General features: G+C 36.6%; 1 protein-coding gene across 2 annotated transcripts in view; it reads right to left on the bottom strand.

The window, feature by feature from the left end:
* Nucleotides 1-16,230, bottom strand: part of MAGI2 (membrane associated guanylate kinase, WW and PDZ domain containing 2) — a 1,467,795-nt gene that overhangs the window by 512,877 nt on the left and 938,688 nt on the right. For both annotated transcript variants that reach the window (XM_015134089.3, XM_015134090.3), the window contains exon 4: nucleotides 1,777-1,992. In XM_015134089.3, coding sequence (XP_014989575.2) covers nucleotides 1,777-1,992 — 216 coding nt within the window. The remainder of the gene's footprint in view (nucleotides 1-1,776; nucleotides 1,993-16,230) is intronic.

The following is a 16,230-nucleotide window of genomic DNA, read 5'->3' as shown; positions in this document are numbered from 1 at the left end:
TTCCACTTCTCACATCAAAGATCAGCTAAAAAACCTATGTACTATCGATTTAATTCAAATGTAATTACATAATTAAAAGCAAATATTTTGACACAGATACTTCAGAATCAAAAAAGAGGAAGGTATCTAACTGGTTGAAAATTGCCACATCATTTCATAGGAGACAAGTTACATTACTTATAGTGATTTTTAGCATTTGTATCTAGAAATCAATGATGCTAGAGTCAGTGGATATATTTTAACTCACATATATTAATGGAGGAGGTTGCCCTCCTCTGAGTAATCAAGATAAAAGCACCTTAGGTTTTCTACCATGATTAGCACAGATTCAATTTTTGATCTCCTTATGTTCATATTATGTTCAATGAAGAACACTTTTATAGGCATTTTGAAAAAGGAAGATAAAAAGTACGCTTATGAAGTTTTTCCTTGATAAAAGTAACAGCATGAAAATTCAAATACTGTATTAGTAGAGAAACAGTACAATAAACATGAAAATATAGACATCAAAGTAGTACTAAGAAATATCTTAAGAATAGTATGTATGAAAGGTACAAATGCTAACAGTTTTTTAAAAGCTTTAAACATGGACTTTAGATTTTTTCAATGCCCACTGCTATGCTACCATTAAAAAATAAAAAATAAAATGAAATTTTGGTAACTTACTCCAACAGGCTACCAAAATGCCATAGTTTTGTTGTTGTTTTGGTAATATTTATGAATAATTTTATTTTAAAAATCTATTTCTGATGCTCTATTAATAAGAATGAGAAAAATGCAAATCCATACCTTGCACAAGCACATTTTATATTTGTGTCTAATTCTTTTGAGACAGAGTCTCGCTCTGTTGCCCAGGCTGGAGTACAGTGGCATGATCTGGGCTCACCACAAGCTCCGCCTCCCAGATTCACGCCATTCTCCTGCCTCAGCCTCCCAAGTAGCTGGGATTAGAGGCGCCCGCCACCACGCCTGGCTGATATTTTTGTGTTTTTAGTAGAGACAGGATTTCACCGTGTTAGCGAGGATGGTCTTGATCTCCTGACTTTGTGATCCGCCCACCTTGGCCTCCCAAAGTGCTGGGATTACAGGCGTGAGCCACTGCGCCCGGCCTATTTGTGTCTAATTCTTTACATATGTGGTATAATGATCATAAATCAAAGGCACGGCTATTATTTTCCTTGTTCAAGGGTAGTGGCTTCACATTGTTAATGTATAAAGATATATTCTTCATGTTTCCAGATCAGGTGGTAAGGAAAAAGAAACAAAAATATGGGCATTCTGTAGTTGTAGCGATTTTGAAAATTGTATTCATTGAAGTTGTAAACTAAATCACATGACATAACCTCTACTGACAGAACTGCAAGCATAGCAAGATTTCTAAGAATAGATTTTCTCTAATATTAACAAAGACCTCAAAAGTTTACACAACCATATATAAGACTCGTAATATCTTACAGAGATTTCAATCATTCACTATATCGCTACTAATATTATATAATTGAAATAAAAAATTAAAGTAGTTGGAAGAATATGACAAAAATTTTTTTGGTATATTCTTTCAACTACTTTAATTCCATGTTCTTTCCATTTGATATCATAATCTTCTCTCTTTGAAAATAATTATAATAATTTACATGTGAACACATAGATGTAAGAAATACATGTGTGTGTATATATATATCTTATTATGTATCTGTATATATATCTATGTGTACATATATATCTTAGATCTAAAACAGTAGATTTATGAACCCATAAAAAATGTAAATGACTAACCTGGTGTTACTACTACTCCATTTCCATTGACCACAGGCCTCTCTTCCTCTTCCTCCTCGGGAGGCTCTATACTGGCTTTCTCCATGTTGCTCACTGATTTATTCCTCTTCCTTTTTCCTTCAGCACTTGGAGTGGCTCCTGGAAGTATCTGGTCTGTTACATTTAACAATAATGGTGCTGGTTCTGCTGGCGGCTTTGGGGTACCGTAGTAATTGTCTGCAAACAATACCAAAACATTCTTGGAGTTAAATATTTCTTCTGTGTACATAATTTGTGAAGAATGGAAATTACATTAACAATCATATTAACACATATTTATCCTATTTTATATGTACATACATAGACACATACATATATATGGTTTTCTATCTATGTGTCTCTCTATATACATATTTGTTCCTTCTGTTGTATTGAACTTTAATGCTTAGACATATAGATCAATCTTCATTCTCATCTTTGTGCCAAACCAAAATATAGTCTTATGTGTTATTCCCAAGTGGTACGTAATTTTAAAATTATCCAAATTTTTATAACCAGACTTGATTATAATCTTTAAAAAAATAAGTATGTTAAGAGTACAGGTAATTTTTTTTGTAGTGGGGGCATCTCACACTATTCTGGAAAGGCAAAGCATGTTCTGCTATTCTGTAGCTTTCAAAGGATTATGGCTATTTCCTTGATGTGCACAGCATCCTGCCTAGAGCTGTATCCCTGTGCCAGTCTAGTGGTTCCCATGGCTGCTGACAGTGGGCCTGCTGCTCTATTCACTCTTCAGATTACCACAGATTTTTTTTTTGCCCACAGCTCCATTACCTGAGATATGGAATCATCTGTTTCACCCATCCATCTGCAGCACTTTTTTGAAAAGAGAATCATTCTTATTTATTCCCACATTAAAACCTAGCATATAATAATCATGGAATAAATGTTTATTAAGTGACCATCTTTATTATTTCATTTTATTGAGACAGAGTCTCGCTCTGTTGCCCAGACTGGAGGGCAATGGTGCAATCTTGGCTCACTGATATCTCCGCCTCTTAGATTTGAGCAATTCTCACACCTCAGCCTCCCGAGTAGCTCAGACTACAGGCGTGCACCACCATGTCTGGCTGATTTTTGTATTTTTAGTAGAGATGGGGTTTTGCCATTTTGCCCAGGCTGATCTCAAACTCCTGACCTCAAGTGATCCACTTCCTCGGACACCCAAAGTGCTGGGATTACAGGCATGAGCCACTGTACCCAGCTGTGAACATCTTTGTATGTTCAAGGTAAAACACTTTATTTAAAATATCCCAAAATTTTGATTGGTAAAGGACAGAGGTAGTGTTTTTTTGAAATCAATCTTACAGCACCAACTTCGAACCTATATCAGTGTTTTCAGTTAACTGAGTAATTTATGCACTTATTTGCTCATTCATTCATTAAAATCTTTATTGGTACTAAGTTATGCACCCAGGCACTCCAGTATGTTTGAGAGAAAAAAGATGAATAGAATAGAATCCTTGTCTTCCAAGATGCCCAACAGTCTAGTAAGGGAGACCAAATCTGATGTCAAACAGAAAAGCATTATAACAGGAAATAGGAGTAAGCACTGCAATGGAGGAGATATACATAAGGAAGGAAGCACACCTCACTGCAAAGGCCACTAAACACATGTGGGAAAAAGGTGTGCTGTGAAAGGAACAACCGTTAACCAGAAGACATAGAATTTAGGCTTGGCTTTTCTATATAACTAAAAGCAAGTTACTTAACCTCTGTAAGGCTCAATTTCTTCATCTGTAAGTGGGGAAGAGCAATAATTGTTCTAATCACCTGTGTTCTGGGCTGCAAAAAACCACAACCTACTCAAGTTAAATGTGAGAGAGATGTGCTATATGAATATATAAGATGGCTAGTTGCGGGATATGTTCGTCTGTTCTCTCGCTGCTATACAAAATTGCCGGAAACTGGGTAATTTAGAAAGAAAAGAGGTTTAATTGACTCACATTTTCAGATGGCTGGGGAGGCCTCAGGAAACGTACAATCATGGCAAAAGGAGAAGCAAACCCCTTCTTCACAAGGCAGCAGGAGGGACAATGAACACAGGAGGAACTACCAAATACTTATAAAACTATCAGATCTCATGAGAACTCACTCACTATCGTGAGAACTCACTATCGTGAGAACAGGATGGGGAAAACTGCCCCCATGATTCAATTACCTCCACCTGGTCTCTCTCTTGACATGTGGGGATTATGGGGATTACAATTCAAGATGAGATTTTTGGTGGGACACAGCCAAGCCATGTCAAGAAGAAAGGCCAACAAACCATGAGAAAAAATAGCAGAAACAAAGGTGTCTACTCCAGACACTTATGTTGCCTTTGATAGCCCTGAAATCTCCAGATGGTTCTACCGCCAAAGGGACAACACACAGTGCAAACTGCCTCCATGAGAATGGGCTCCAAACTGTCCTCAGCTGCTCTGATTTGCTCATTTCTAGGGAAAATCCCAGGCAGGATCATCTCATTGGCTGAGCCTCCATCACATGAGAGCACTTGGGCTGCCAAGGAAATGGAAGAGATGTGCACTCTCTGATTTCAGTAGAGAGACTGGGAGGTAGAACTCTACTGAGAGGTGAAGCGGGCTGCGCTTCTGGGATGGGTGGGGACTTAAATAACTTTTCTAACTAAAGGACTGTAAATGCACCAATCAGCACTCTGTGTCTAGTTGAAGGTTTGTAAATGCACCAATCAGCACTCTGTAAAAACGGACCAATCAGCACTCTGTAAAATGGACCAATCAGTACTCTGTAAAACGGACCAACCAGCTCTCTGTAAAATGAACCAATCAGCAGGATGGGGGGTGGGGGGTGGCAAACAAGGGAATAAAAGTGGGCCACCAGAGCCAGCAGCTGCAAGCTGGTTGGGTGCCTGGAAGCTTTGTGTTTTCGCCTTTTGCAGTAAACTTGCTGCTGCTCACTCTTTGGGTCTGCATTACCTTTATGAACTATAACACTCACTGGGAGGGTCCCTGGCTTCATTCTTGAAGTCAGTAAGACCAAGAACCCCACCAGAAGGAACCAATTCTGGACACACTACCATCCACCCATTTTATCTTGGGGGCTCTCGAGGTAGAAAGGGCCTCCCCCGGGTAGAAAGGGCCTTGGAATGCTGGCAGGTAGAAATGACAAATCTCCACTCCATTTGCCCTCTCACTGGGTTGTTGTGAAGATGAAGTAAAATGTATGAGAAAGAGCTTTATAAAAAAACTAAAAATTGCAGTGGTTTTAACGGCAGTGTAAACTTCATGCTGGCATAAAGTGAGCAAATATTCTGAAGGCTAGCTGTGCCAATAATGCCATTGCTCATCACTATAGATACTCACAGTAAGAGAATAATGCAAGAAAAAAAATTAGGTTGTAAAGTGGTTCTTATCCACATACTATAAGTATACAACTTTTTTCTTTTACAGTCTGCAAAGTGGATAATATACACTTTGCTAAATGTTACTATCTAATTTGATTTACAGCATTTAAAATGAATCAGACCTCTATATGTACCAGACAAATTCTGAGCAAACAAAAATGAATAGTTGCCCCCTAGAATCAATGAACTTTTATATTTCAGCATTCCTAAAGGCTAGCACAGCTTTAGTTGTGTTGCTATGTTGCTATGCTTTCTATAGGATCTCAACACATACTACTTATAAGCATAATGTAAAACTAACCTATGCATACTCAATAAATGATACATGATTTTAAAGTAGTATTCTAATATCTTTAATACCTTTAATATATAGTACTAAGAAAAATGGTTCACACTTCAGTGGTTTTCTTTTCTCCTATTTGTCTTGTCAATTTTAAATTTCCCTGAAGTAAAAAAGCCTTTTATTAATTAGACATAAATGATTTTATGTGATTTGATTTAGCACAGGCTAAAATCAAATACTAAATAACAGATCCGGCTAAATTTATATTACTAATTACACCTATTGGTATATGATGTGACTAGAAATTATACAGCAATATTCTATTTCTATAAGTGTATTTATGAAATTACATCAGATTAAATTTTATATGTAAAAATACGAACCATTAGTTAAGACATTAAGATTATTGGCAATACTAGCAATATAAAGGAAACACATAAATAATCCATACTCTTACTACACTTGACAAATACAATTCATAGAGAATAAGCTACCCTAAGCCAACATTTTTATCTCATTGCATAATAACTAGGAAACCAGAAATACCTAGACCAATGGCTGAAGAATTAGCCAAGCAGTCAGGCAGCTACCTCATTGAACTGACTCCCTGATATAAATGCATTCAAATAAATGTATCAAGGATAAAATGTGCCTTTTAGGTAACATACCAGTATGTTTTCAGAAAAAAATAAATATCCTTACTGTTTCAAAATAAGGAAAAATTGTTCCCTTAAAGATGAAGTGCTTATATGCATAGTGCCTGGATGTAGAAAATCTAAAATTAAAACAGACAAACAAAACCTCCACAAACCCACAACAGTATGGTGTAATGCATAAATCCTAGTGAGATAAACCTGACTTTGAATCCTGTGTCCTCTAATCTCACTACCTCTTTACATCCCTAAATCAATTCAGTTAAAGTGGGAATGTGGGGCTATAAGATGACCACAGTCACAAAAGCAACTATAACTATTACTACTGCTAGTGTATGCATGTAGATATGTGCGTGTAGTCCCACCTACTCAGGAGGCTGAGACAGGAGAATCACTTGAACCTGGGAGGCGGAGGGTGCAGTCAGCCGAAATTGCGCCACTGCGCTCCAGCCTGGCAACAGGGCAAGACACCATCTCAAAAAAGAAAAAAGAAAAGAAACGTTTTCCAAAAATTTGAATAAAGAGAATAGCCCATTGTCAATAATTTATTTTATAATAAAAACATTTAATAAGTTCCCATTTACACAGGACACTCATACAATGTATTGCAAAGGGAGAGGGACTAAAACAGATTACGAACTAAACCTGCCAGGCAAAGTCCTTGCAAAACCTAATCCCTTACCCATTTTAAGGCAGACCTGTCCCTAGTTCATCTGAAAGCAATGAGAATAGCTTTCTAAATAACTTTTCATGTACTGTACTTGAAACCATGGAATTATTCTTCTGCTTTCTCTGTAGTCAACTGACCTTTGCATAAAATTTGTATTTTAAGTTTCTAAAGTGATGATTTTACCTTTCTTCTGGTTCCTCCCAGATTTTTTCACATTGATTTAGTGGTAAGGCTAACGGGAAAAACAGGAATACGGAACAATTCCAACGAATTTTAAACTGTTTCCTTTTTTGTACCCCCAGTCTTCAGTGAATGGTAATAGACACCAAAATATTATTTTCTGAGATGCATCATATTCTTTACGCTTTTAAATCCCAGTATTATGACAAGAAATAGGAAAGACACTAAAAACCAATTTTAGGTATGAGGAAATGTAAAAATGCAAGTAGCAGATACTTTGAAACACTTTCATTTACTTCTAACACCTTTTATCTTTAAACAAGACCAGTTTTCATGATGGAAACATATCATTTGTTATTTAGTTTATTTGGCTTTTTAAGTTGTAGATTCAGATGCTTACTCTGTTGTTTCAGTCCTTTTGGTGTATAATAATATGTGTAGGTTTTATATCACATAACCATAGATCCTTCCACATGGCTCCCAAGTGGAGATGGGTTTTACGAAGGTAATAAATATATTTGTTTTCAAGATACCACACAGATTAAGGTCATGACTTCTATTCCTCCCAAATATTCTCAAATCCTTTTTTCCCATTTTAGTAAATGGAAAGAATGAATTTTGGATAGTGGTTCAGTAGAAGAGAGATGATTGCTTGCAGGACCCATGGGGCATGCAAATAGCACAGCTCATCAATGGGATTCCCAGAGAGCTTGAGGATATGTCTTCATGTTGGAAACAATATGTGGCAAACTTGAAATGGTTGAGAATCATATTTGTTTTTACAGTTTTATAAATGAAGCAAATAGTTTGATGCTTGGCCTCCTTAATAGCACCGCAAAAATTGACTCTGACATTAAACAGAGAAAAGATTTAGAGTTCCAACTGATCATAATTATGTTAGAAAACTTGCCAGATTGTATGTAAACAATCATTTTATACACATCAGAGATTTAGAGATATATTAATATAAATAGATAAATCATCAAAGGTTCCCAAATTCAAGCTTTAAGACATGTTTAACATATTAAACAAGAGATAGTAATGAGTTAAAACTATTACCAAAAATCATTCTAACTCGTGTCACCCATGGCAAAAGAATCACAGTCATATGGCTATAGTTAGTAAATTAGAAATTTTGTAAATATAAAGTGAAGTGAGTAAATATAACCCAGAAAATATTCTACTTTTCTAAATTTGGATTTTCTACCAGAAAATAAGACAGAAATTCTTATTGCAGAATTCTTTTGTCAACCAATTTTTGAAATTCTTTTTGTAAGCATCTCTGATGCTTACACTTGGTTCTGAAAAAAACAAAAATGTATCATTTGCTCATCATATCAAATGTAGTTAGCAGCTTGAAACCAAGATGCAGAAACTCCCTGACTTCGAAAGATAATGTCTTTTTCTTTTGTGGTGAAAAAGTGTTACTCTTACATGTGTCAGAAATAAGTATAAGTATTGATGACAAAATAAGCATTTTATACTGAACAGTAAATTGCTGAATTTTTAGAAATTCAGTGTTTAAGTGACTTTCAGAAAGTCCACAACTGTACAAAAAGTAGGAATGTTTCTGTTTTTTCATACATGGAATTGAATTATTCTTAACAAGCCCCACCTAAGAATTTCAAATTTGTTGTAAATTAAATTAATGCTGGTTTCACAATGTAATCTCCAATGACATACATCTTGAATTTACTGTATTATTCACCAGTGCTCTCCAGAAAGTCATGCAGATAGTTCAATTTGACTAACATTTCCTGACACTTGTGTGCAAGTCCTCAGAGGTCATTCTGACTGAATATTCATTTATTCACGTTAGCTAATGTAGACAGGCACAGGATAAATCTTTGCTAAATGTATGTCCACAGACTGGCTAGGGAAGGTGGTTTGCTCATGGAAAGGAAATTGGACACTCTTTCTTTCACTGACTCTTCTCTTCAGGTGTTATCAGAGTAGCTCAGAACATTTCCCACCTGCACCAGATAGCAGACGGAAAGAAATTATAAAGAAGTCACATATGATTTGTTGATGTCAAATATACACCTGCTTCCAAAAGAAGACATCTGAACATTTATAACTATAACATAAACTTTAAATTCACGAGTATATCCCATTTAAACAATGTATTAAATCCCTTAGAATAGCACTATCTAGTAAAAATGGAATGCAAGCCACAAATATGAGCCACATATATGTAATTTAATCTTTTTTGTTTTTCATTTTCTTTTCCTTGCTAAAGGAGATGGGGATTTTTATTTATTTATTTATTTATTTTTATTTATTTATTTATTTATTTTCAGGGACATGGTCCCACTATGTTGCCCAGGCTGGTCTCAAACTCCTAGCTTCAAGCCATCCTCCTACCTTTGGTCTCCCAAAGCACTGAGTTTACAGGCATGAGCCACCACACCTGACCAATCATCTTAAAATTTTCTAGGTAGCCACATTAAAAAAGAAAAAATGTGAAAGTAATTTTAATATTTTTCTTTACCCAATATATCCAAAATATTATAATTTTAATACATAATCAATAAAAAGTTACTGTGATATTTTATTATGTTAATACTACGTCTTCAATTTCCAGTGTACAGTTTACATTTACAGCACACCTTAATTGGGACAAGCCCCATTTCACATATTTTATAGCCATATGTTACTAGCAGCTACTATACTGGACAGCACAGCCTTAGATAATCCCTTTCATCAAATACCATTTTAAATTACTGTATTGTCACCTGAGTAACTCATTTTTCTCACAAACAATAAGCTGAACATCTCTGTTGTAAACAACTGAGAAAACTGAGTAAACACCAAAACATAATAACAACTGTAGGTGACAATGTGTCAATGATATTTCTCTTGTTTGATTGCTTTAGTCCATTGAGTACCTGTAAAATGTTATTAAGCATCTAACAGATGTACATGTCTTAGCAACACTCTCTCATTCTGCTTCCTAATCATCTATTTTATCACTTTATCTTAACTTGAAATACTCATTTTTAACTTTATTATTAAGATATTGGATAGAAGGTGAAAAAAAAAGAATGACTGTTTTAGGTAAATAAGCATGGACTTGTGAGGACCCTGTTCTTGTGTTCAGGGATAGGACTGAAGCGCCCTTTTTATAATAATTAGTCATAACTCACTAATGACTAATCAGAGGGATTGTTGACTCATGGCAGTGGTGTGGGAACAGACAATATTCCTAGTCATCCTTTCCTTTCTTGTATTTTCCCTGTAACTCCCTCTCACTTTGATCCCCCATGGTGTTCAGTACCCAGTGCCTCATGCTTCTCTTTTCATTAGGCTCCTACTTTCACACTTCATGTTCATAACAATTCCAATTTTCTTTTCTTCTGGACACATGATATGTGTCCCATTTCCAATTTCCTTTCAGTCTTGCCAAATGACTGGATTACTACTCTGATAAACTAAACTAAGATGTCAAGGATTAAAATCGGCTTAAGAGGCTCCATATGATACCTGCATTTTAATTAGAGTTAAAACTCTAATCCAAAAGGTTAATCTTAAAATTTGGGAAATAACTAGTCAACCACTGGAAGAACTTATTTTTCAGAAGAGCCTTTGGTGCTCCTCAAATCACAGTAGAGGTGTTATCCTTGGTAGTCAGGACTCCTGGCAGGGTAGATATGATGACACTGCTCTTTCAGGGAACTCAAGCAAAATGCAGATGCAAAGATATTTGGAAAACAGTACTGAATAAAAAATAACTTTAGTATAATTCCAGCTAGTGACAAACTTATAAGTCTACCTTTTGGAATGGAAACCTTTTGCAATTGTATTATTAATGTAATTATTAAGTTGTTTTTTTTTTTTTTTGAGACAGAGTCTCACTCCGTCACCAGGCTGGAGTACAGCGGCATGATCTTGGCTCACTGCAATCTCTACCTCCCGGGTTCAAGTTATTCTCTTGCCTCAGCCTCCCAAGTAACTGGGGCTACAGGCACACACCTCCACGTCCAGCTAATTTTTGTGTATTTAGTAGAGACGGGGTTTCACTATGTTGGCCAGGATGGTCTCGATCTCCTGACCTTGTGATCCGCCCACTTTGGCCTCTCAAAGTGCTGGGATTACAGGCGTGAGCCACTGCGCCCGGCCTTGTTTAAGATTTTTAAGTGTCTAGTGAGCTCAATGCTTAAGAGACAATCCCTTCATGGCTCAGTAAATAAGAAAATGAAAGTGAAATTTTGACAAATTTGTAGATCGGCATTTGTACAAAGCTCAACAGATTCTTGTGATAGTCATCTTAATTAAATTTTTTCTTCAAAAATTGATAAAGAAAACTGAACCTTTCAAAGACAACATGATTTTTCTCACACAACATTTATAGCTTGTTGTATAACTTCCTTCTCCCAATGGTGCTATCAATTGTGATACTATAAAATTACTAAGAAATTAGGAGACCTCTACAACTATTTTTGGTCACTGTCTTGTAAATACAATACCCAGGAAAATTTCTCATTAATCTTAATCTGATTGTTGGTTAATGATTAAAGAAATTTGCCAAATACCAAATCTCTAACCCTCAGTTGCTAATAAGTCAGAAAAACAATAAAAAAGAAATTTCATTTCTCCTTGAAGAGTTTGGTTACTAGATTTTCCCCAGCTGTCTTGACACGGTAAGAGCTCTGACACAGAGTCACTGGATCTGGGTTCTAAACAGGTTTCTACCACTAACCTCCTAAATGACTGTGAACTGGGCAGCAAACTCCCCTCAACCTCAGATTCCTCACTGTGAAAATACAGAATTAGGACATATCTCTAAAATACTCCTCACCTCCAAAATTCTGTAACAAAAAATTTAAAGGATGCAAGGACAACAGGTTTTATTTCTTTTTCATCATATTAGAAAGCCCTGAATTGATAATGAATAGAGAATAACAATAAACTAAAGCCAACAGTTTCACTTACTTGAGAACCTGGACGCATTTGCTTTCATGACATAAATGTGGAAAACTGTCATTTGACTGTATCTTTATATGTCTTTGCACAGTCCCTTCTGGGAAAGTGGTTGTGGTTGCAGAGTGTTTCTATTTTTATTCCAAGCCTTTCATTTGCATCCATCCCTGTTGGTGAATTAGAGAGTCCCTAAGTATATCTCCCATAGGATGTAGACTATGATTACTTTGTGGAAGGTCATATATAAAGCACTTCGACTTTCTATTTTAGTCTATGTGATACTTTAAAATTTACTGACTTTTTTGGAGTTGACATTTTCATTGTAATCACCTTGTGATCTGTGGGACACAAACATAAAGCCTACATGTTAGATTATAGTTAACGTTAGCAGCAATTTAGATGTAAGTAGTACTAACGCATAAGTCAGAAAAACAATGAACAAACCAAAGAGCTTAAGAAGGTTTTCTTTAGCTTTTTGGTATATAACCTTAGGCTTTGACTGCATGATGCTAGCATGTCTTACTTAACCTGGATTTTCTTTTACCTCTGAATCAATATGACAAAGAAAACTCTGTCTGAACTATCGGCATTTTATATTTAAAACTCTGGAAATCAACTACTAATTCTTTAAAGGTGTATATTTTACTGAGGTATGCCTCTTCTACTCATCACATTTTTACATTATAACTTGGCCTTTCATACCACCCTTCAAATTATATAGCAAATTATGAAGTGTCACAAATAAGAGTTTATTTGGAAAACCTGTTGAATTACTGAGAAATGAGCAAAGTAGGGAAATAAATGTGTGGGTCAAAAAGACCAGAAAATAAATAGGAAGAAGAAAAGAAAAGTAAGGACAAGGAGGCATTGGAGAAAGATGAGGAAAATAAATGATGAAGAGGAGAACACGAAAGAGGAAGAAGAGAAGTATCATGTGCAATTTCATGAAGTTGTAAGGTTCCAGTGTAATCTCTGAGGTGACATTTTGGCCCAAAGCCACACACATAAGGTCATCTGTGATGACCTGGTATCTGAGAAGATACTAGAGCTGCACTATCCAATATGGCAGCCATTTGTTACATCTAGCTGTTGAGGACTTGAAATGTGGCTAATTTGAGTTGAGATGTGCTGTCAATATAAATTGTACACTAGCTCTTAGTACCACAAAAGAAGTAAAATATATTAGTAATCATTTTTACATTGATTATTTGTCAAAATGGTAATATCTTCCATCTCACTTCCTGGGCTAGTTCTTCTGAAAAAAAGTAAGACTCAACAAGTAGTCAACTACTAGTAAGTAATGACGTCCATAACTCATAAGAGTGAGTGAAGGTGAGGAGTCGTCAACTCAAGGATCCAGGACAATAGACACTTGATAGGCGAGAAACTCAGTCAGAAAGAGTATTAAGGGCCACAAAGGGGGTTGAGCTGCTTATTGGCTAACCAAGCCAATGGCAGCTGAGTGATGTGCAGAGGGGAAGGTTATCATACATCGAATCATCTTGTCATTCATGGAGCAAGCATTTACTGATAGCCTATTATTTGCCAGACACACGTTAACTCAAGGAACAGTGGTGAACGAAATAAGCACAGTTCTCTTTGAAGCTTACCTTCTACTGAGGGAGATAAATATTAATAGAAAAATCACAGAAATACAAAATTATAAACTCTGACAAGAGCTGAAAAGGTCAAGTGGTGGTGTTTTGAGAACTCCGAGAAGAGTTCAAGTTAGCCTTTTTAAGAAAACAATAGAGGGCTGGGCACGGTGGCTCACGCCTATAATCCCAGCACTTTGGGAGGCCAAGGTGGGCGGATCACGAGGTCAGGAGATCGAGACCATCCTGGCTAACACGGTGAAACCCCGTCTCTACTACAAATACAAAAAAATTAGCTTGGTATGGTAGCGGGCGCCTGTAGTCCCAGCTACTTGGGAGGCTGAGGCAGGAGAATGACATGGACCTGGGAGGCAGAGGTTGCAGTGAGCCAAGATCGTGCCATTGCACTCCAGCCTGGGTGACAGAACAACACTTTGTCTCAAAAAAAGAAAAAAGAAAAAAATTGGAATTATGATTGAATACCCAGTCCTTTTCCCTTAATCTGTGCCAAAATATTTATAGATCAATATAGATCTTTAGGAAATGCATGTTGTTTAACCATAAGAAATAAAATTGCTCCACTGTTCTTAAACTTGTCCTTAGTACTTTTCTAAAAGCCAAATGGCTAAACTATATGGAAATGTATATATGTGTATGTGTGTTTGTATGTGTGCTCCCAAATAAATCAAGTTGCTTGCCAAATCGAAAATTAGCAACATTTCTGCTAAATAGCCAGAAAGCTCTTCTTCTCTCAGTTTAACCCAAGACATAGTCTCTACTGAAAATACCTCTAACATTCACAAATCCAAGAGCTGTGCAGTCTGAAATCAAAAGTTTTGTTTTTTACAATAGAAATCTAATTGAAGGTAGAAGTGATAGCAGGTTTAACTTGATATGGACCTTTGTTTCTAGACTGATGACCAGTGTAGTCTGGTCATTTCCTGCTTCTGATAGTGGAGGAGCAAGTAGAGTTGGTGAAGTGGAGACTTCTCCATAGCACTGATGTCTAAAGAGAAATGAGTAAAATGAAGTAAAGGCTCAAGAGGTGCAGAGAGGGAAAAGCAGTCCAGGCAGAGGGAGCACATTTGCAAAGACTTGAATCTGGAGAAATAATAGTAGCTTGGAAGAACCAATAGAAAACACTCAGGCTAGAGATAATATGGAGCCTAATAGGCCTTGTTAAAGATTTGGGTCACTTTCCAAGAAATAAAAGGAAGCCTCTGGGTTTTTAAAGGCATTCAGGTTTGTTTTTAAAATAGATGTCAGGTTGCAGGATGTAAGAGAGATTGGAGGCAGCAAGAGTGAAAGTCTTGAGGTCAATGAGGGATATTTACAAGGGTAAAGATGGTATCTTTGAAACCGCCTTTGTAAAAATTATAACTGAAGAAATCATGACAATGAAAGAGATCTGTCCTAACTGACTCCATCTTGCTTTTAACATCCAAATTGCTTTTGTTCATATCTGCGTGCAGACTGAACTAACTTTAGGAGGAACTTATAGTTTAACTTTGAAACAAAGATGAAAACAGCCGTTTCCCAAAACAAACCCCCCCTTTTGGCTGGTTATTAGACTGTCTTTGCAGGACTAACAAATTAGCCACAAAATTAACAATTATGGTTTAAGAGTCACTGTTTTAAAACCTGAGATCAGTGCTTGAGATATTTTGCAGACCCTGCATTTCAAGGCATCAGCTGACACCACCTAGATCGATAACCTGGCTCATCCAGTCCTGTCCCCACCCCGCACCCGCCCACCCCACTCAGGAACTGACTCAGAGCAAGAGGACAGCTTCAACTCTCTATCATTTATCTTCCAGCTGACCAATCAGCACTCCCTACTTTCTGACCCTCTACTCACCAAACTATTCTTAAAAACCCTGATCCCAGATTTTCAAGGAGACTGATTTGAGTAATAATAAAACTCTGGCCTCCCATATAGCTGGCTCTGTGTGAATTAAATTCTTTATTGTGATTCCCCTGTCTTGATAAATTGGCTTTGTCTGAGCCCCGGGCCAGGAGAACCTGTTGGGTGGTTATAGCTTGGGCTAGTGGAAGGTGATAGAATGGAGACAAAGATGGTACCAATTATGTTCCAAAGGAGAAAAACAGAAAACAGAGTAATGATTAGGAAGAAACTATTATGAGCAGCTTGTGCTTGAGGTCTTTTTCTTGATGATCTCCCCTTATCTCATTTGGAAATAAGCAATCTTGGACAGATCTAAATTTGCTCCTAATACTCAGGATTTCTTTAAAAAAAAATTCAATAGGATTTTGGGGAATAGGTGGTGTTTGGTTACATGGATAAGATCTTTAGGGGTAATTTCTGAGATTTTGGTGCACTCAGCACCTGAGCAGTGTTCACTGTACCCAATGTGTAGTATTTTATTCCTTGCTCTTCTTTCATGCTTCCCCACGTCCTCAGTCCTTTATCATTCTTGTGCCTTTATGTCCTCATAGCTTAGCTCCCACTTATAAGTAAGAACATACAATGTTTAGTTTTCCATTCCTGACTTATTTCACTTAAAATAATGGTCTCCAACTCCATCCAGGTTGCTGGGAATGCCATTATTTCATTCCTTTTTATGGCTGAATAGTATCCCACTATACATACATACATACACACACACACACACACACACACACACACACACACACACACACACACACCACATTTTCTTTATCCACTCATTAATTAATGGACATTTGAGCTGGTTCCATAGTTTTGTAATTGCAAATTGTGCTGCTAT

This window comes from Macaca mulatta, chromosome 3 (assembly GCF_049350105.2).
Source record: "Macaca mulatta isolate MMU2019108-1 chromosome 3, T2T-MMU8v2.0, whole genome shotgun sequence".
NCBI classification, from domain to species: domain Eukaryota; kingdom Metazoa; phylum Chordata; class Mammalia; order Primates; family Cercopithecidae; genus Macaca; species Macaca mulatta.
This window is presented reverse-complemented; position numbering and strand designations above follow the sequence as displayed.